This window comes from Daucus carota, chromosome 9, assembly GCF_001625215.2.
Source record: "Daucus carota subsp. sativus chromosome 9, DH1 v3.0, whole genome shotgun sequence".
In the NCBI taxonomy this organism is placed as follows: domain Eukaryota; kingdom Viridiplantae; phylum Streptophyta; class Magnoliopsida; order Apiales; family Apiaceae; genus Daucus; species Daucus carota.
In genome coordinates, this window is record NC_030389.2 from 33,057,896 (window position 1) to 33,079,534 (window position 21,639).

Genomic DNA, 21,639 nt, shown 5'->3' on the forward strand with positions numbered 1-21,639 from the left:
ACCATCCACTAAGTAGTTCAACCCTATTAGTTCGCTTCTTGAGAACCACATTCCAGCTCTTTAGGCCATGGCGTATTTTTAGAGCTTCACCTTCAACCACATTTTTGGTTGCATTCTTGAACTTGACAGGTATAGTCTGTGTATTTAGATTAATGTTACAGTCTCAAAATCAGAAATAAAGACATGAATACGATAAATGCATAGTTTGTCCACTGCAAAAACTTACCACACCAAAATCATAATCTTGAAGATGAGATTGCTTGATTTCAACTTCAAAAAACAGACCAGCATCCTCTAAAAGCCATAAACTGATTTCAGATGAAAATAATCATATGAAAAAAAATAAAGGGAAGAAAACAGTCGGCAATTGTCACATCTTAAAAAAAGTAAATCTTACTGCATGAAGGTTTAGGCATACAATCCTTTCCAAAAGCATGGACAACAAACATATCACCTCCGGTGTATGTGAAGAGCAAAATATCACCGATTGATACATCATAAAACCTATAAACTTTCTGTAGTCCTCTTATCGTGCCATTGACAATATCAAAAGAACCAGAGATTAAACTACCATCACTGAGAAGGAACCTTATTCCAGAACGAAGTTTACTACCAAACTTCTCAATAAGATCTTCAGACAGTTTCTGAATAAATATATAAATAATTCAATACAAACTCAGAGGCAACGAATCAAACAGATGAGAATGATTTAGTAGCAGTTATAAAATTCATACCAAAGGACTCCATTTGCTAGATATTTTCCCAAAAATTCGGATAAACATGCATTCAAAGGAGTTATTTCTTCCTGGATATAAATAATGTTAGCGGTGGGTATTCAATTTGACAATTGAAAACAGGGTAAGAAATCATACCAGTCATACTATGGAGAACACAGCCAACATCTAATAGAAACACTTGAAAAACGGCTCCCCCTAGGTACTTAAATAAAAAAAATTGACATTCTTTGGCGAGCAACTTTGCCAAAAGACCATGCATGTCGGAAAAACATCCATCCTCTTTTGAATATTTCACTGCAAAGTTAAACCCTTCCATAGTCTTCACATTTACCATCTCAGGCAAAGAATCCCCAAATAGATCAACAAAACCACGTGGAAGACGCTGAGAAAAGAAAAATATTTACTTAAAATTGTAACACACAAGGGAATAAGTTGGATTTCAAAAACATCAGAAGAGTACCAGTTTGTCCGGAAGAGTTCCACGGGGAAAGAAAATTAGGGCTTTCAAGAACATAAAGGGAACCTTCAAATCAGAGTCCATACCTGAAGGAAGATAAACCAGTTTATAAAAAAATGGATGTATTACAAATTGCTTGATTAAGATACACATAAAAGGAAAAAGATCAACCCTATCAGAGCTTTGCTCATTTGCATTACCTTGACATATAAAGAAAAAGGAAGACTCGTGCGCATCAATAATGATTCAACAAAAGCGTTATGAATCATTTATGGACAGCAGGCAAAAAAGTATATTTATGTCTCCATGTTGCTCTTTCCAAGAATTAGAGTAGATACTAAAAGTCAACAACAAATCTTAACAAGCACCCATCGATTTTTTCCTTTTTTCACCATCATTTCAATCTTTTATTTTGTACATACTTTTATTTAAAAACTAATTCGAACTACAAAATATTCAAAATCATATGAGAAATCTTTTTTTTATGTATTTACTTATAATTTCATCTAAAAAGGATGAATATGGCTAGAAATTTCACCTTCCAACTCCATTTCACTGTTACAATCAATGGTTTTTAATTACCCGTCACAAAAAAATTAATCTATTTCATTGACAACGTCCTAACAAAATTGAAAGTATTCAACTAAACTACACAGAGGCATTGATTGGAATAAAATTAATATATTTTCCTCAATGAACAAAAAACAAAAAAAAAAAATTTAGAACCGAAATAAAAACAAATCTCTGTTCAACATTTAAGCTCGCGGCAGCGGGCACCATCCTAGTTCAAATAATTACTACATATATTCATTTAATGATTTATATTCCAAGGCATTCTTGATCGTTGACTTGTTCACAAGTAGAAGAAAAAACCCGCAAATGTATTAACCCAACAGGACCACAAATCTATCTCGTTACTAATCAATCAAGTTGGCAAGTTGCAAACCTTCAACATCAGAAAAGATTACCAATACTGCACTTTGAATGCGAAAGAAATAATATTTAATAAGCTTCTATGTTTCTAATTTATCGAAAATTAAACATTGTAAACAGGTAAATATTCTCACCTTTATATGTAAGCGCCTGTCATATTCATACTACACCGAGTTTTCCATACACTGCAGAAGAGTCCATAAGTGATGTAGACTATTAAATCAAAACATTCCTTGCCTCTTCCCCCACCATATTAATATAATCCCTCCGTCCCAATCATTTGTATACAAATGGTTGGGACACGGAGACCAAGAAAAATGGTAAGAAATGAGTAAAGTTAGATGAAAAGTAGGTAAAGTGGTGGGACCCATTTATTTTTAATAATAGATTTGGGATAGTGGAGGAAAGTAGTGGGTGTAATAGTGTTTTTATTATTATAAAATGAAGATAGTGGAAGAAAGTAGTGGGTGTAATAGTATTTTATATTATAAAAATTTACTATTTATGGTATGTATACAATTGATGAGACGTCCCAAAAAGGAAACTGTATACAATTCATTGGGACGGAGGGAGTACTCAACACACCTAACTCTGTTCATCTTATTATTATAAACAGAGTCAAGCAAAGGCAGGGACGGAAGCAAAAATCAAAAGTCGGGATTAATCTATACAGGTGTTGAGTAAGGATTAATCGGATGATCGGAGATTAATCGGACTAAAAATCGGATATATTATAATATTATAATAATATTTATATATTAGTTTAATTTATTTATCATTTAAGAAAATTTTATAGTGATTGATTAGATTTTAAAAATCGAATCGGAGAGGCACGTTTTGCGGTGATTAATCGACCGAATCGGGAATTTTTAGAGTCATGGAGGAAGCTGTTTCTTGAAAAGGTTTCAAATTTGTTTTCAAAAATTAAAGTCGTCCTTATATTCAAAATACAGACCAAAGATTATCAACTAAGCATTCGAGAACCATTTCGGGATCTTTAACCCTCCTATTAAAAATATATTTAAATTAATATATAATATATCAAGAATGCGATTCCACAGCTATAAAAACTAGTTCAATAGTTCATTTCTATCGATCAAGGATACTCTTCTCAAACCACCTGACTGGAACTATGGGAAACCAATCCTCCTTCTGCAGTACACGGATTTCGGCTGCATCCAAAGCCTCGAAGGTGATCTTCCCCGGCGGCGAAGTGCGGCAGTTTCGCCATCCAGTTAAGGCTGCCGAGCTCATGCTCGAGTCCCCTAACTCTTTTCTAGCGAACACAAAGTCCCTGAATGTTGGTAGAAGATTCGCAGCTCTCTCAGCTGACGAAGATTTGGAGTTCGGGAATATTTACATTATCTTTCCGATGAAGAGGCTCAAGTCAGTGGTCACTTCGGATGATACGGATGTGCTCTTCATGGTTGCTAACCCTACAGCCAGAGCCAGTGCCAACAAAGTCAAGGTTTTGCCGGAATCTGCAGCCACTGCATTGCCAGAGAGCGAGGCTGGAGGATCGAAAACAGGCTTTGAAGAAGTCGAGGGGCTCGACACGAGTGAGTTCAAGTACAGGCTATCAGTATCGAGGTCCCGAAAGCCTGTGCTGGATACTATCACAGAAGAGCAGAGCCGGCATTCCAAATGTTTTCCGAGAGGGGTTAAGCAATCCTGCGTTAATATAGGTCCATCTTCCACTACATGACTACAACCATGGGGACTTCAGCACTTCACAATACAAAGCTCGAATTCTGGGGGACTGCGAGTCTTAAAGACAACTAAAGGCGACGCTCACAGCTTCCATACTTTTCCATGTATGTTGTATAAAGAGAATTTGGCAATGTTATAGAATATAGAATGTCCAGACTTTACAAACATGTATGATTTAAGCCATCCATACCCTGTATAACAAGGTGCAACATTCTTACAAGATAGTACTATTACATGTAAAAAATCAAAGTAACACTTATTTTAATATAGGAGTATGCAAATATTCCATAAAGGGGCGATATTATTGGAAGATGACAACACTGTAGCAGAAAATACATTAAACAAAACCACCAACTTGTAATTTATTAATGTGGAACACCCTTATAAGATACACCGCATCTTAAGATCCAGATTTCTACGCGAATAGCTACAGGCAAATATCTTAAGCTCCTGATTTCTAGACCAAATGAGCCCACACTACAACTTTCCTAGAAGATTCATTCACCTGAAGAGGTCTCCTCAACCCCAGTGATAATAGAACAGAAGTTCTATATCATCATAATACAGTAACAATTAAAGTAGATAAATACTCCCCATACTCGTATATACCTTTGAATTGACAAAGTTATAATTAGTTAGTTAAAGGTCAAAACCCAAAAGAGCATACATTATCAGCAGAAGTCCTGTGCTTTGGAATAATAAAGAACCAACACACACTGTTTGAGTCTCTAATTTACAGAACCACATACATAATCATAACCACAAACTACTTCAAAGGCATCCTTCAGATACAAAAGATTCACGATTACAATTAGGCATGACAGATAAACAAAGTTGTACGGATACACTTGATGTGCCATGTTCGTTGTGATTTCATGTAACTCATCCAAAACCTCCAAAAAAGAGTAATACGTGAATATTTGTTTGTCAGATCCAGAATTACTCAACCCAAACACTCATTTAACAGTCAGAATTACTTCAACTATGTCCACAAGTATCAAAATAATACTAACCTGTTGGGGAACTACAGGGTAAAAAGTAAACAAAGACATTGGATTTTTCAAGAAAGGTTCTAGGAAATATACAACAAGAATACTAAACAACCCTGATGAGATTACAGAAGCATATAATGGTCCCACAGTTGTCAATGGTCGAAATTCCCTATTGAAAGCATTAACATGTACAAGTTCCAACTTATCGAAGCAACAAGTGTTTGCAACACAGCTGTTCCAGTTCATAGATTGGTGGCACAAATAAATCTACAGGGTTCTCTAGAGTATTAACATTAGTCAGTATTTGACCTTTCACATGTCCATGTCATCAAATATTTCCCCATCTTCCTCAAAGTCACATACATCATCCAACAGAGAACCCTCAGCTACCAAGTTGCTGTCAAAATCGAAGGGCACACTGATTAATATGATATTAGATGGTGAATATTTCAATTAGTACAGAAAAGGTAAGAGATACCTTATACAGCTAAATCGAAAGCTAACAACACGCTTAAGCTTTCTATTATAGAAGAAGAATGTGAATGCCCATCTGAAAAAAATTACACATACCAGTTACAATGGTAGTAAATTAATGCTAATTAAGTGATAGTGATACAAGTGTCATACATGGCTCCACTTTCTAGGAATGGATCGGCTTCAGAATCTGGATTGAAGCTGTAGATTTCACATTCTTCTAGTTTCACCACCTGTATGAATACATGACAAATTGCCAATCAACAGATGCCATGTTGCTAAGTAATAGCTTTCGCTTTCCATTCAAGTAACCTCACCTCATCTAAAGCCTTGTGTAAGGTAGACAGCAAAGAACTGCCCTCATTTTCCTCTGCCCAGTCCTGTAACCACCAACGGAAAGAAGAAGCATAAACAAAACTCCAATTATATTTAGCAGTCTGGATAGTTAATCTGATAAATTTTGCCTTCTCTGCAGTGCATTATGTTCACAAAAACTAAGACTGTGTTCACTTGGATGAATGGAAAGAAGTGAGAATGGAATGAAATTTATATTCTTGTTCAGGGAAATTGGGGGAAATGTTTATAAGTTCTATTCCTTCTTTCATTCCATTCCAAGCTATTTGAACTATAATTCTAACCCACATGTTTGAAAGAAATTCTCCATCTCATCTCTTCATCATTTTTCCACAATCCTCATCATAGAAACTTCATACTCCTTCATGTTCATTCACTAATACATATTTTCTTCATAAAATTTGTTATAATTTTTCATTCCATCACACCAAGTGAACACAACCTATGTATTATAACAGTCTAAGAGATTATTACAGTCACAGACTACTAGTTCATAATGAGAAATAGTGTTGCACCAAACTTGTGTGAAATGAGTAAATATATATATACATATGAAGAAAACTGGGAAAATGAAAAAGCAATTATAATCATGCTCCTCCAGAATTGTAATCTCAGATATATGGGGACATGAACTGTACTAGAGAAGAGGGAGGGAGGTGTACATAGAATGAGAGGGGGAGAAAACAGTACCTTGGCAGCATCAAACATGTAGACTTCAAAAACCTGCTTAAAATTGTCCCAAGTTTCCTCTGTGAAGAACTGGTGAGCTTTTACAGCACTGACAAACCGCAAAATATGTACACAACGTTGTGAAAAGAGCAAATAAAGTTATGACCCATTCCTTTATTAGTAGCAGACCATCTGGTGGTATTAAATATAAGTAACAGACAACCAACTTTGGATAGCTGAGGGAAATGGAGAGACTTGAACTCTCAGCTCTTATAAGAGCGACAGTTCAATAGACTGTCTGTCAAACCATTTGACAACACTCCCGACATAATTAGGGGTGGACTATATAGCAGGTTGCCATGTCGCCCGGAAGCTGACAGTGGCATTACCCATAATCCCCCCATAACATTTGTAAAGTACAGTTACCTGAAGTCATAATCCGGATACATGTGATAGAGTGTAAGAACAAGATAAATCAACATCTTCCGGCTGGACAAAATATAAGAGAGAGTTACACAAAGAAAAATGAATGCTCTTCAGAGACCCAATAGTATGGTTATCACCTGGATCTACAGGTCAAATATTCAACTGGAGAGGAAGAGTCGCTATCAGCAGATTTTCCAAGATAATCTAGAATCTAGCACAGAAAAAAAATATTATACGATTCTGAGGGCAGAATGTGATGAAAATAGTTTTTTTATAACCAGCATTTTAGAGTGCTGGTCCCTGAAGGAAGAACTGTTTCGTTACGTGAAAAATACAATTTTAATAAAATGAAATATGGAAAAGTTTTTAAACAGAAAAAAATCATGCATAATGAGTTCTACCTCATTCTCCAAACTGAAAGATAACTTCTTATCTGATCCAGTATGTTTGCCTATGAAAAGAAAAGAACACCACTTATATCTCCTTCAATCTAGATTAATAGCATAAATACTTGACACAAAAAGCATGTCCCACTCACAAGAGTAGGCTTCAAGGCATCCTCTTATGGTTCGCTCTCCAAGGTTTACTCGACTTAAGAAGTCATTGATTCTAGAAGAAATAAACCATATTAATCCCCAAACACGTTCACGGAATTTGTGAGTAAACAAACGACCGCAATTTTTATAAAAGAATGTGCATAGTTTCAGGGGTCTATTATACAATTTTTGTCAGATAGCATAAAATGCTAAAATTACCGATCAAGAGCAGTGTATTCCAGGTACTTCATTATAGAAAACAACCAAAAAATACTTCAATATATTTGACACCCGACTCCACAAATTATAAGTTCCTGCAGAAAAAGAAAACATCTATCATAATTTGAATTCAAATATAACATGGCATAAGACTGGCACTACATCTACCATAGTAAACATGTAGCATACAGAAGATAGCCAACTCTTGGGCTTGTTATAAACTTCAAAATTATGAGACATGACTTATACAAATAAAATATGCAATGAGTTCTTGAAATTTCGAACATCACATGTCAAACAGGAATAGAAGATCTTATACCTAATAACATGATATTATTAGGTATTAATAGTTTACTTAAGTTGTTAATACCTAAATTACATTCAAGTACCAACGCTAATCATGTTAAAAAAAACACTTACAGTGACTATATATAATGGCTCTGTTTGGGAATTAGCGGTTAATGGTTACGTGTTAGCAGATTGAATTAGATGTTTTAACTAACTCATTAAAATAGATGTCTTGACTAGCGGATTGATTTAGCGTTTTTTTTGTAAAATTGTTTAGTAAATAGCTGTTTGATTAGCTTTTTATGACACATACCAAAACCTCCAACCAAAAAGCTACTCAAAGTAGCTTTTTTAAAATTAGCTTTTTGAGCCCAAACCTCTATTTCAATCCGCTAACTATCAAACACTAACATTAGCGGATTGAAATGGTCAAACCTCTAGAACAACCCAAACCTATAATTTTACCACAAACCCTCTAACTTCCAAACACAACCAATGAATCTACATAACACAGATAAATTTACTTCAACAGAAGGTCTGGTGCGGTAGAAAAACTTTCAACAAACAAACCAATTTTATGTTAACACTATATACACATCACACAGAAACCTCTTAATTGATAACTATGAAATTCTACAAACAGAATTCCATACTTCATAAAACATTAAAGAAAAACATCAGAACTTAGCATCTATTTTCTACCATAATTTTTACGCATTCTAATCCTCGATGTACAAATATACTCCCTCCGTCTCAATTTACATGTCCTTTTTGAAAAAAATATTTGTCTGAAAATACTTGTCCCTCTCTCTTTCAAAGCAATGTTTTAAATGGTTTTTCTATGGTGTGCCCATGGGCACACTATAAGCACTAACTCCTATGGATTTGGTGCATTTTTATTTGTCATCTAATCATAAATAAGGATGACCCCCTGCATTTACATCAAGGATAGTCAAGGAAATTAAATACCCAACTAACATTTTCTTAAGATGCGTAATTTTTTCAAAAGGAACATGTAAATTGGAACGGAGGGAGTAATACACAAGCACACACACACCAAATTTACCAAGTTATTGTAATTTCAAGTTTCAACTTCACGAAATCCTCTATAAACTAACTTCCATTACACGATTAATAGTCCTTTCATTTGATCAAGTTGCTACTACTACAAGAGTAATATCTAACATGGAGAAATATTAACTGCACGTCATTTAATCAAATACACAACAAATAGACATTAATTGCACATAACTAACAACAGTTACAAGATCTCAATCACAAGACAACTAACTACAAACACACACGCAATTAAATTAAAAAAAAAAAATCATCTCGCGTCTACATTACACACATACATACAACATATACATAGAACATATTACATATCCACACATAACAACACAACTGCCCATGAAAACCATGTTTACATGCATCCTTTCCCCATCTCATCTCAAATTACGTAACAAAATATACAATTCACCACCAATATTCCAAATCCAGAACAACACTCTCTGCTATCAAATTAAGACTTAAACCAGGCTGAGAAGTTCCCCCTTCTCCAGAGTAACAAACAGAACTCAGCCTCTCCCCATCATAAACTCCACAAATGCGAATATTGACTTTCAAACAAAACCCGACAATAGTTCTGTTTTACGCACCTAAAAAACACGAGAGCTCTAATCCTCAACACAGAAGCATCACACACGCGCACGCACCGACAGCATATTAACATAGTTCTTGTAAATTCAAGTTTCAAGATCACGAAATCCCGTACAAACTAACTTCCATTACTCGATTAATACTCCTTTCGTTTAATTAACTTTCTACAACTACAGACTACAGTACTAATCTCTAAAATGAATTAATATTAATATTAATTCCACATCATATAACCAATTTAACATCATTTAATCAATTCAACATCAAATCAGCATTAATTACGCATAATTAACAACAACACTCACAAGATCTCGCTCACAAGATAACTAAAAACAACACAACAGCTATATCACACAATAAAATCAACAAATAAAACACATATCATCTCAGATCTACACTACACGCACGCAACATATACATACAACTATACACACAGAACTGTTCAACAAAATTACCTGGAGAGGTTACAAGTGACAATTGTGTTGATGATGATGTATAGATACAGAATTTTGTGTGTAGAGTTTGTAATTGTGCTTAGCAGATGATGAGTCTTTTTAGTTTATCTGTAGTTTTATTTATTTATTTGTTTCTGATTTGAAATAAAGATAATGTGAGGACAGCTGTTGAGGTGTGCTTGTTCTTATCCGATTTCACGGAGTTTGAGACAAGACCACGTTTCTATAGGCGAGTGTTTTGGCAGTTTTGCTACTCTTATTCGAAAAAATTTGTAATAAATGTGAAAACAATACTTGAGATTATATAAGTAATTTTTTCATATATTTCCTGTTTATAAGTTTAATATTATTATGAATTAAATTTGAATTGCTGATTAATACAGAATTATTTTGAATTAAATAAAGGATTAAATATCACTTTGGTCACTGGAGTGAGTTTCATGTATCAATTGTTTCATCAGTTTGAACGAGGTCTCATCTGTCTCACTTTAGTAATGAGTATCCCATTAAACTGACTTTTTAACCTAACGGAAAAGATGACGGTGATGACTTGGCGCTGAGCTGTAGTGTAGGTGGCAATCCAGGTGTTCACATACAAATTTAATATAAAAATAAACTAATTAAAAACTAAAAACAACGTAAACAAAAATATTCATTTTCTCTTTAAGAGCAACTCTAATGCAATGCTATACTTGATTCTATTGCTATATTATAACATCAAATGTAAAAAAACTCAACTTCAAAGGGGTGCTATATTCGGATGCATTCATGCATAGATGCATTCTTGGTTCTATATTTGAAACCAAGGATGGATCCATCCATGTTGCCACATCATCAATAACTAGAAATTGGAAAGTCTTTGTTGAGATATTTAATAAAATTTATAGAAGTTAGGTAAAAGTTAATGAGTTGGTTAAATTTGAAACTAGTTATAGAACTTAGCATTGGAGTGCAAGTTTTATTTTAGCACAAAAAAACACTTTTTGGTGCTATATTAGAGCAAGTCCAATGCTAAACTCAAAATGGATGTAGCTATTGCTAAAATTTGAAATCAAAAAGTAGATTCTGATGCTAAAATTATTTTCATGCTCCAATGCATGGTTTTAAAATAGCACCAAGGAGAAGTAAAATTGACTAACTTCTTAACCACCTCACTTTATTTTATAAATATATTTGACACCTACCTATTTGTCTCCTGCCTTCCCCATCAGAGTGTATTAACTATCATTCTAGCATTCTTGGTCATTTCGAATCCAAAGTATTAAGATGAGTAGTTTAAAAAAAAGAATAATGAGAGGAGATTTTGATGAGAATTCTTCTGATGAAGAGGAGAATATCCTCTTGCAGATGGTAACTATGAGTTCTAATCAACAAAATCAACAAGAACATGGTCATGTTGGTTCTGTAGTTGGACGAGCTTTTATCTGTCGTGACAGGGCCGCCGCCGATGAACGTATCTACACAGATTACTTCTCAACATATCCTCTATTTGGCGAAAAATTATTTCGTAGAAGATTTCGCGTGCCAAAGCCCTTGTTTGAGAGGATCTTAGTACAACTTCAAGACCACGACAATTATTTCAAATTAAAGTATGATGCAGTTGGGGCTACTGGTTTATCAGACATCCAGAAGATGACGGCATCGTTGAGGATGCTTGCTTATGGAACACCGGCGGATAGTGTTGATGAGTATGTTAAAATTGGAAAGAGCACAACTATAGAATCGCTTAAGAAATTCTGCAGAGGAGTTGTAAGTATCTTTAAATCAGAGTACTTAAGATCTCCAAATGAAGCTGATATCACAAGACTTCTACATGTGGCTGAAGCTCGTGGATTTCCTGGAATGCTCGGTAGTTTGGACTGTATGCACTGTCAGTGGGATAAATGCCCAACTGCTTACCATGGAATGTACACTGGACATGTCCATAAACCCTCCATCATACTTGAAGTTGTTGCTTCATATGATTTGTGGACTTGGCATGCCTTCTTCGGAATGCCTGGGTCTTTTAACGATATCAATGTACTTGACCAGTCCAATTTATTTGATGAACTTCACTCCGATTGCGCTCCTCCTGCCAAGTTTATAATCAATGATCGTCACTATGACATGGGTTACTACCTTGTAGATGGTATATATCCCAAGTGGGCAACTATAGTCCAAACTATTAGAGAGCCGAGTGACCGAAAAAAGCTCATTTTGCAAAGATGCAGGAGGCATATCGTAAAGATGTTGAGAGAGCATTTGGCGTTTTACAAGCCCGCTTTGCTATTGTAAAAGGACCAGCTCGTTTCTGGGACCAGGAAGATTTATATTGCATTATGCAAACATGTGTCATTCTGCATAACATGATAATCGAACATCAACATGACGAAGAAGATGATGAAGCAACTGAATTACTTCATGAGAGACCACTAAATATTTGACGAGAGCGGACATCCACTTTTTCTCAATTCCTTGCTCGTAACAAAACGATACGATCTACTAATATGTATCATCAACTTCGCAATGATCTTGTTGAACATTTATGGGCCCGTCAAGGAGAAGAGCAATAATAGTTGCATGCTCAGAGTCTGGCTGTTGTTAAATTAGTGGAATGCACAATAAAGCATAGAAAGCTTTCTTGAGGCAACGTCTGCTATAAAATTTCTAGTTAGATTATGGTGATTGACGTTTATAAAAGCGTTTCTTTTCTTTAAATCTGATTTTATAATATTGAAGCATTCCACGTCTGGAATACTTGAACATCTTTATTTTGTTTATTTTACTCCACAATACTATATGTAGAATGAAGATGCGTTTGTAATTTCTAGTCGAGTTCATAATACAGAGATAAGCCTGTGCATACAAGACTATATTGCATTGCATAAAAACTCATTTAATTCAACAAACTGATAACTTAAACATTAGTACTCGCTAAAAAAATTTGTGGAACTCTGACTACTCCATTTTGCTAAGATTGATGCACGTCTATGTATGTAATAAGCCTTCGTTTCCGGATCTTGTATGGCCTCCATATTCATTCCCATAATTCTTTCCTCCATCTCTAAATCTTTTCTCTCAATCTTTTTCTCTTCGCATGATGTTTGTCTTTCCAGAGAGACAACCATCCTTTCTTCTAATTCCATCTTCCTAGCTTGGTTGTCAACCATATTCTTATTGAGAGTCTCCAACAGATCCATGTGCCTTGCATTATGAACTTCTTCAACTTTGCTTTTTGCCTTGTTTCGTTTTGCAAGCTTTTTTCCAGAAGGCCTTTTTCTTGGCGAAGATACACTTCCGCTACCACCACTCAAAGGAGTGGTTTCAGGTTCTGGAGATTCGCATGTGTTTGGAATCACTGGCTCTGCATGATTTTTTGATTTATTCTCAGTAGTATTAATATCCTGCCACTTAATAGAATTTTCCAAGATAGCCCAACAGCCATCCATTCCACTAAAGTATTTGCCAGTATCATCAAAGTAAGTTTGTTTTGCCATATCATACTACAAAATATATAAAAAAAAACTCAGAACTTGATCATAAAAAAAATACAATTCAGATATAAATGAGGAACTAGTTTCTTACTATGTTTTGATGTGTCACTCCGCTTTGATGTAAGGCTTCAATGGATCTTAAACACCCACGAAACTTGTTGCAGGACTTTTGTATGATTTGCCAACGGGACTTCATACTTGCTTCAGATATCTGGTTATCATTTGTTTTAATTTTATACGCTAACACCCAACTCCAAAATTGGCTCCTTCGTTGAGAATTACTAAGTATTGGATCTTCGGTAATGCTCAAGTAAGCTCTACAAATTGCTTCATCTTGTTCGGAAGTAAAAGACTTCCCTCTTGCTGTTGACGCTAACATTGTTCATGCAGGAAGGTGTAGTTTGGTGGCTTAGTTTATAGAGGCTGCTGAGCAATAAAATTAAAGAGTGTGGTTGGATATTAAATAATTTGGTTTAGGTATTGAAGACATGCAGTTGAGAATTCAATTTCTACACTGGTCTTGTTTGGTGGTTGGAACACTGTACGTGCAAAATAATAATAAAAAAACAATGAAACTTATGCAATACATATGCACAGTATTAATGCAATAGAATGAATGAATTACACAAGTACAAAAATTAAATCTAAATTGTTTTATATTCATTTCTCTCCAAATTCCCACTTGCATTGCACATGTGGCAATTATAGCTACATCTATACTTGGTTCTATATTTAGAACCAAGTATAGCATTTTTCTATTTTAGCATCACATATAGGATTGCATTGGAGTGTTAAGTTTTATAAATGATGCTATAGTATAGAAATAGCACCTTGTTTAACATTGCATTGGACTTGCTCTTATAGCAATAGCAATAGATATATAGCATCTAGCAATGGACTTGCTCTAAGGAAAACAACCCATTGTTTCTATTACTATCTTCCAAATTCATCGACCTGAAAACCCCCTCATCGACTCCCCTATTTTTTGTCCTCTGTCTTGAACTCCACGATCAAATTTCAGGCAGAATCTCTAGCGAGGGTGTACCAGATTGTGGACTTAAAGAAGAAGAACCACAATTAATGCAGTAACTATATGCTGGTTGTAAGTTAAAGATCATTTGTAGCTACTTTATGGGTGGACGTTCTGGCGTGATCTTAAACTGGCAATAAACTAGCTCGCAATTCATTTTTCTTTCCAGTCCAAAGCTTGAGAGAGGTGGTTACCGTACCATATGTTTGCTGCAAGTGATTCCGTAGCATACTAGTTCGAAAAGCTGAACTAAACATGAGTTGCATGAACCGCTTTTTCTCAGGAACATCACGCAATGAAATGCGACAAATGGGACATGTTGAATGCTGTTGAGCCATATGTCGATACAGTTTGCATGAAACTAGTGCTGGCATACTATGATTATGCCAATCTTCATGACATCTAAACTCGATATGTTGTATACTGCTTATATATATACTTTCATGATATGTTGGGTTCTTAAATATATAGTATATAACAAAACTCTGAGCACAAGTTAATATATTCTGTTTGATATTGCTAATGTTCTATAGGAAGCTCCCTGACACCTATAGAGTGACAATAACTCTACTAAGTTTCCAAATGTTTAAACATAATCTCTAATAAGAGAAAACTGTCATATTTTCTTAAAATTATATGTTTAAACAATTTTGCACAAAATCACTGCAGGTTGGTTTCAATTTCAAACTGTCATCTCTACCTACATAGAATACAACGAAAGTACACTTAGGTCTGTAATAAAAGAAGTTACATGTATTGAGTATATTACCTGTCTTGGAAGATTCCAAAAAGAGACGTTCTATCAGATGATAATATTTGCTAACTGACTCCAATGTTTGACTCAATTCGACATGACTGACATGGAAGAACATTCATTCAAGTTACAACAAATTAGCATTTGCTAGTTTACGCAACAAATCTGACCAAGTTAACATAGTTTCAAAATGTCCGTCCATCAGAAGAAGACATCTCTTTTCAGTCTGTGGCGGTCTCCAGTGGCAGCTACTAGCTCCCCAAAGGCCATTTCATCATCGTCGTCACCTAATCACTCTAGCAGTTGTTGCAAAGGGTTAAATAATTGTGAGATATTGAATGCTGTTGTTGTTTCACAATCTCATCAACTTTCGCTGAAGCATAATCAGGTATACTAATACATTGTTGTGCAAAATCTATGGCACAGTGAATTCAAAGGTGCAACAGATTGTGTATGTATGTATTTTGTGTTTAGTTTGTGTTTATATAGTCAATTAGTTGTTGGAGTCCAGCTCAGCAATCAAATGAACATTACATAACACTGTGGCCAAGTCAGCTTTTCCGTTAGTTCAACAAGTCAGTTTTAACGGAAGTATCATTACTCATTACTAAAGTGGTACAGATGATACCTATGAAACAATTGATACATGGAGCTCACTACAGTGACCAGGGTGATATTTAACCCATTAAATAAATATCACTTTTCTGTACGATAAAGTATCTTGTGACAAAAAAATATTACTTTTAACACTAAGAAAATACATTAAAATTTTAATTTTAATCGAACAATTGAAACTTAACTTAGTTTAGTTAATTGGTTGGTCAAATAAAATATTTTCATTTCAAAATATATTTAATGGAATAAAATTATTTTTAATAAAATATATTTAAATATTGTAAATATTGAAATTAATTTTGATATATTTAATTATTAAAATTTGTTTAATATACTTATTGAGAATACATATTTTTTTAAAAATATATATAACAGAATTACTATGTTATATCTCAAACACATTTGAATAATTTGGACACATTTCTCAAACTTACATGTATGTAAATATATTTTAACAAATTTATTTATTGGAAACTTAACTTTAAAAAATTACTATAATTATATATCAACTTAAATCTTAAATTTTACAAATGAGGTCTTAATCTTTTCAAAAAATAAGTATAGAATAATCAATTATACAAATATTATTGATGAATGGATGAAGTATATTATATGCCTATATATATATATGTTAGACCGTAATATTTTGATTAAACTCGGTGAAAACGGAGAAGGGTTAAAAGTCAAATCAATCGAAGCAGCACATGTTAATAATGAAGGGCGCAATCGCATATTCTTCTCTCCTTATATTCGTGAACAAAGACACACTTCGTGGTAGGCAGGGATGAGCAAAATGAAACTATAAAAAAATGTATGATATTATTTAGGCTTAAATTTATAGAAGACATCCAAGTTTACCTCTTTGAACACAGTAACCATCAAAGAAAAAAAAATTGATAAATCAACCCTCACAGTTATGCAAATGTACAACTTGACATAATAACAGGAAAGTGCATGACACACTCCCTCGTCGAGGGTGATAGACATACAGAGATACTCTAGTCTTTTTTTCCTTCTCGGTGTGTTCCTTGAAGCTGCTGTTCATAACGTTACTGCAACATCAATATTCATTTTAAAATCAAATAAGTGCACTCAAATATGGTCATAAACAACTTTTTTAAACAATATTAACTCATAATACTCCATACCATCTAATTTATAATATTTGTTATTTTATAGTGATAATTTTAATATAAATTATATATATTAGAAAAAAGTTATTCTAGAATAATATGTATTTTTTAATTAAAAGATTTAAAATAAAAACTAAACGTGTTTGGATTAAATTAAATATACTGAATATGTTAAATTATAAATTTATTAAATCCTTGTCATGATACAGATATTTTCTAAAATTATAAGTTTAATTTTAATAATATATATGATGTATAAATAATTTTATTATTATATTAGATATATTATAATTATGATATATTCTGAAGTTTTAATATAATATATATTTTTGAATTTATGTAATTTGAAATAATATATATATCTGAATTTTTTTTACAAGCTTTTAAGATAAAAGATGGGCGATGCCCTATAAAATTACTTAATTGTATTAGATTAAGGAAGATACTGGTGCTGAGAAACATCCTAATTAACAACTAAAGCATGACCAAAACATATACTAATTAAGGTATTCACAAACCGTAGCTTCCTTTCACTCCCCTTGCTTCCTCCTGATTCCTTATGTGTAATCAACGATTATATATATTCCTTCTCCTCCATTTATTGATCTAGAAGCTATACAAGAATTGTTTTCAACCCAATCCACTTTCTTATATCAGTATCATGCATGCTCGTTGTAATTATAACTTGCATGGCCAACTCATGTGCTATTAATAAATTTTCCCTAGGAGCTAGTGCATAACAATTGCAGGTTGGTTGCCTCCAGTAACTTCTTCCACTCCATGTATGTGCATTATTAATTATTTAAATAAACATGCATGGCTTATGCATGTTATTAATATGGATCTGTATTAAAGCAATCATCACCACATTCGATTACAAAATGGCTGCATTTCAAACATAACAGATAACAAATACAATGCATTCATTACATGATATTCATGATAACTCTACATAGACATATTCAAGTATGAAAGGCAAATATCAACCCAAAGTTCAACTTTTTTTTCTTGTTTATGCTTCTCAAGCCACATGAACTCACAGTGGTGTTTGAATGGAAGAGGAAGTGCTATAAGACATGGAGGAAAGTGAAGAGAAATGCGAGAAAATGAGTGTGTTTCTGTGTTTATTTCTACTGCACCATGTTTGTTTTCTTGACAGGTTTTGATGGTTAAGTTGTTCAATAATGTTTGAGCCTTCCAAGTTGTGTCTTTACCTCCACCAAACAGCATGTGTGCTCCACTCTCCCGAGACTCGGTTTTATTTTGCTCAATCATGGTTAAGCTATACATTTTCAGAACTTTGAGTGTTACTTTATCGATTTTTTTTCTTTGGTGGTCATGATGTTCAAAGAGGTAAACTTGGATGGCTTTTATAAATTTAAGCCTATTATTTAGGGCCAACTCCGGAATGCGGATATAGTCACCGACTTATAACTTGACTTGTAATATTTGTTCGTTTTAATAGGAAATTTCAAAAAAAATGATTTTTTTTAGAGCAATAAGAATCGGAATAATAGGAGGACCATTTCAGTTGTTTCTAGCCGCCACGAATTGATAACTGTAGGACTCTCTTTGCCCTCTGTCCCGTTTAAATTGATACTCCCTCCGTCCCTCTCATTTCTTTACACTTTCTTTTTTGGGTGTCTCATCCAATTCTTTACATTTCAAAACTTACCAAAAATAGTCAATGGGTCCCGCCACTACTCCATTTTTCTTCTCTTTTCACACTACTTTTACTCCACTATCTCCTTTTTATACTTTAAAAATCAATGGGTCCCACCACTTCAACCACTTTTTCTTCTCTTTTCCATTACTTTATACATATTTCTTAATCTCCGTGCCCAACCCAAATGATAAGAAATGGGAGGGACGGAGGGAGTATTTGACGCACGCATATTTGAACTGGGGCGAGAATGTTGGCATTATTTCTCAAAGAGATCATCCATTCCAAGATTAGGCACAAAGCGTCTGCTAATGATTACTTCCATTTTGCATTTTTCATGAAGTGACAAAGTAGAAAGTTAGAAAAACCAAGTGTTAATTTCAAAGTTACATATGTAAAACTCCGGTCCCACATCGAGCAGTGTGATTTTGGACCGTGAAGACTTTAGATTGGTTTATAAGTAAAGGTAGTATTACTACTAATTGCACCAAACAAATCATCATTTTTTGGGGGTCCGTGGTTAATTTGTGGATTACCTAAGTTGTTGTACATGGACTAGTGTATTTCGGATTTTGAGTTCGGGATTTGACTAGATTTTCGAAAAAGACTCGGGATTTGATCCGAGTTTACAATAAATCTCGAAATCCACAAGAAAATAATAGAAAAGTTTTAAGAATTATATTTCAATAAAAACTAATAGTCTAACATATTCTAATGATGTTTATACATGGATACAAAACCAGACATGTAATATGAAACTGAGGGTGCATTTTAGCTCACAAAGTGACCTTCTTTGAGATCCTCTCCTCTTATAAGAGAACAAGAGTATCTACTCGTCTAAACGAGTTCATCCTGCAAGATCACTCGTTCAACAGCCACGGAAACAATACCAACCTTGTAATAATTCTTAAACTGGGTTGAGAATTCTTTGAGTTTATTGCAGTATCGATGAAAAAGGTCATCCATGAGAATATCTGGCCCAAAGTGTTTGTTTATAATGCCTTCCATCACTGCTCTGAGATGAGAACTCTCAAACATAATATCTTCAGCAGAACTCATCTTTACTTCCAGAAATGATTCCTCTACCTTGAGAATATTCAAATGCTCGTCACGGGACACTAATTTAATCACCTCAGACGGTGTCGGTATATAGAGTGGTAGATTGAACGAGTCGAGAAGTTCTTCCTCTACCAGGCCCTGTAATTCAAGAACTTAATCAATAACATATAACTAAAAATCTTGTACATGGCAGATGTAGTATTACCTCCTTAACCATGTCAATGAAAGCATCGCCCAAGATATCTGTTGATTCCAAGATGCTTAATTCGGATAAATTGCTCTTGCAAGGGATGGATATGAATATTAACCCTCCAGGCGCTAACTCTGCAGATCTTGCACCAATGAAAGCTTCAAAATCGCTCATAAACTGAGCAGCAAAAGCCTGTTTTACTTCACAAGAACTTCTAACATAACTTATTCTGCCTTTGTTCCACGCTCTGGAGTCCTTTCTTAGTACTTCTTTAGGAACTTGAGAAATCCAATGACAAGAGAAAGAAGAGTGCATGAAATTCATGGACCCTTTTGGGAACAATTGACCATAAAAAGAGCCAGGAACTCCTGCTGCCATGTACAACCTATCGAGAGGAAGAGCATTGAATAGCGTGTTGAAGTCGTTGCAAAAGGTGTCATTAAAGAAAACTTGAAACTCGGGGCTGGTGAATCCTGGAAATTGAGTAGCAAATTTGAGTTTCACTTCTTGTATTATGGTGTTAACACATGAAAATGTGTTAGGGCCTACTGAGCATCCAAGGTCCGCAATCCTGACAACTTTGCAACTTTTCTGTATATCAAGATGGTCTCTTATGCACCCGATTAGCAGCGATTTTGTGACATCGAATGACTCTTCCTGTCATCAGTAAATCATGTAATTACGTATAATATTTGAATTACGTATAAGCAAGCCATCCATGTTTTAATACATCTACAAATATAAAAGTTTTATCATTTTGGTATGCTTTAAAGACTATACCCAGAACACATGTGTGATTATATCATACCATCGATGCATTATTAGTTTATTTGTTTGTGCAAGGAGATTATTTAATCAATGTGCAAGTTCATAAGTACAAATCAAGTACCTGTATCTTCGAATTTTGGGTGTAGCTGTTAGGGCCATCTCCACCGTTCATAGCTACATTGTACTCCATTTTCTGGCTGACAAACACTTTAGTGGACACTGGACAGTAAAACGAACCCGGTTGTTTTAATTAAACATCATGTCACTATGAATTACGTTTTATTCAAAAAAAATAAATTATTACGCATAATTAACAACACTCGCATGATCTCGCTCGCAAGATAACTTAAAACAAGACAACAACTATATCACACAATTTATTTTACTTTTTTGACAGAACTATATTACACAATCAACAGAAAAACCCACAATCATCCTAGATCTAACATACACAAGTACATGCAACATATACATACATGATACAGTCATACAGCTATACTCACAAAACGTGTTCAACAAAAACATAAAGCTACCTGTAAATTAGAGATGATGGGAGTGAAAGTTGTGTTCTTGATGATGTATAGATTCAGAAATTTGTGTGTATAGTTTATACTTCTGGCTTAGCGTTTGTTTTTATTTAGTACTATCAATGATAGTACTATCACTACTATAGCATATGTTTTTGATGAAATAAAGATGATGTGAGGATAGCTGTGGGCCTGTGGATGCGTTAGCAATATCAGATTAGGCCGACAATCTGTTTGTTTTATCAATACTCCCTCCGTCCCGGTCATTTCTATACAGTTTACTTTTTGGGACGTCCCATCATTTCTATACATTTCTAAAATAGCAACTTTTAATAATGTAAAACACTATTACACCAACTACTTTCTTCCACTATCTTCATTTTATAATAATATAAACACTATTACACCCACTACTTTCCCCAACTATCACACATCTATACTTAAATACAAATGGGTTCCACCATTTTACCTCACTTTTCATCTAACTTTACACATTTTTTACATTTTTTCTTGGTCTC

General features: G+C 34.2%; 3 protein-coding genes and 1 pseudogene across 3 annotated transcripts; 2 read left to right on the forward strand and 2 right to left on the reverse strand.

Annotated features, from left to right (window-relative positions):
- Nucleotides 1–3,259: 3,259 nt before the first annotated feature.
- On the forward strand, nt 3,260–3,832 carry LOC108200169 (uncharacterized). The gene has a single exon (XM_017368218.2). The coding sequence runs from the start codon at nt 3,260–3,262 to the stop codon at nt 3,830–3,832; it is 573 nt and encodes a 190-aa protein (XP_017223707.1).
- A 1,037-nt stretch (nt 3,833–4,869) lies between these two features.
- Nucleotides 4,870–10,133, reverse strand: LOC108200168 (uncharacterized). The gene is made up of 11 exons (XM_017368217.2): nt 9,910–10,133; nt 7,508–7,602; nt 7,291–7,361; nt 7,154–7,203; nt 6,890–6,963; nt 6,753–6,815; nt 6,348–6,435; nt 5,621–5,683; nt 5,457–5,536; nt 5,308–5,379; nt 4,870–5,226 (listed from the first exon to the last, which is right to left on the reverse strand). Exons 2-11 carry the CDS (start codon nt 7,537–7,539, stop codon nt 5,142–5,144), a joined length of 678 nt encoding a protein of 225 aa, XP_017223706.1. The 5' UTR covers nt 7,540–7,602; nt 9,910–10,133; the 3' UTR covers nt 4,870–5,141.
- Nucleotides 10,134–11,199: 1,066 nt separating this feature from the next.
- Nucleotides 11,200–12,332, forward strand: LOC108201469 (uncharacterized; annotated as a pseudogene).
- A 6,901-nt stretch (nt 12,333–19,233) lies between these two features.
- Nucleotides 19,234–21,301, reverse strand: LOC108201470 (loganic acid O-methyltransferase-like). The gene is made up of 4 exons (XM_017369749.2): nt 21,128–21,301; nt 20,716–20,813; nt 19,842–20,483; nt 19,234–19,774 (listed from the first exon to the last, which is right to left on the reverse strand). Exons 2-4 carry the CDS (start codon nt 20,782–20,784, stop codon nt 19,415–19,417), a joined length of 1,071 nt encoding a protein of 356 aa, XP_017225238.1. The 5' UTR covers nt 20,785–20,813; nt 21,128–21,301; the 3' UTR covers nt 19,234–19,414.
- Nucleotides 21,302–21,639: the final 338 nt, after the last annotated feature.

Bases quoted from the DNA above. Each gene is read 5' to 3' on its own strand.
- LOC108200168 (XM_017368217.2), bottom strand. From the start codon at position 7,539: ATGAAGTACCTGGAATACACTGCTCTTGATCG. The intron at 6,964-7,153 runs GTAGAACTCATT...TTTCTGTGCTAG, and splicing joins CTTTCAGTTTGGAGAATGAG to ATTCTAGATTATCTTGGAAA. The intron at 5,684-6,347 runs GTACTGTTTTCT...TGGTGGTTACAG, and splicing joins ACATGTTTGATGCTGCCAAG to GACTGGGCAGAGGAAAATGA.
- LOC108200169 (XM_017368218.2), top strand. From the start codon at position 3,260: ATGGGAAACCAATCCTCCTTCTGCAGTACACGGATTTCGGCTGCATCC.
- LOC108201470 (XM_017369749.2), bottom strand. From the start codon at position 20,784: ATGGAGTACAATGTAGCTATGAACGGTGGAGATGGCCCTAACAGCTAC. The intron at 20,484-20,715 runs GTACTTGATTTG...TACTGATGACAG, and splicing joins CCCAAAATTCGAAGATACAG to GAAGAGTCATTCGATGTCAC. The intron at 19,775-19,841 runs GTAATACTACAT...CTTGAATTACAG, and splicing joins TCATTGACATGGTTAAGGAG to GGCCTGGTAGAGGAAGAACT.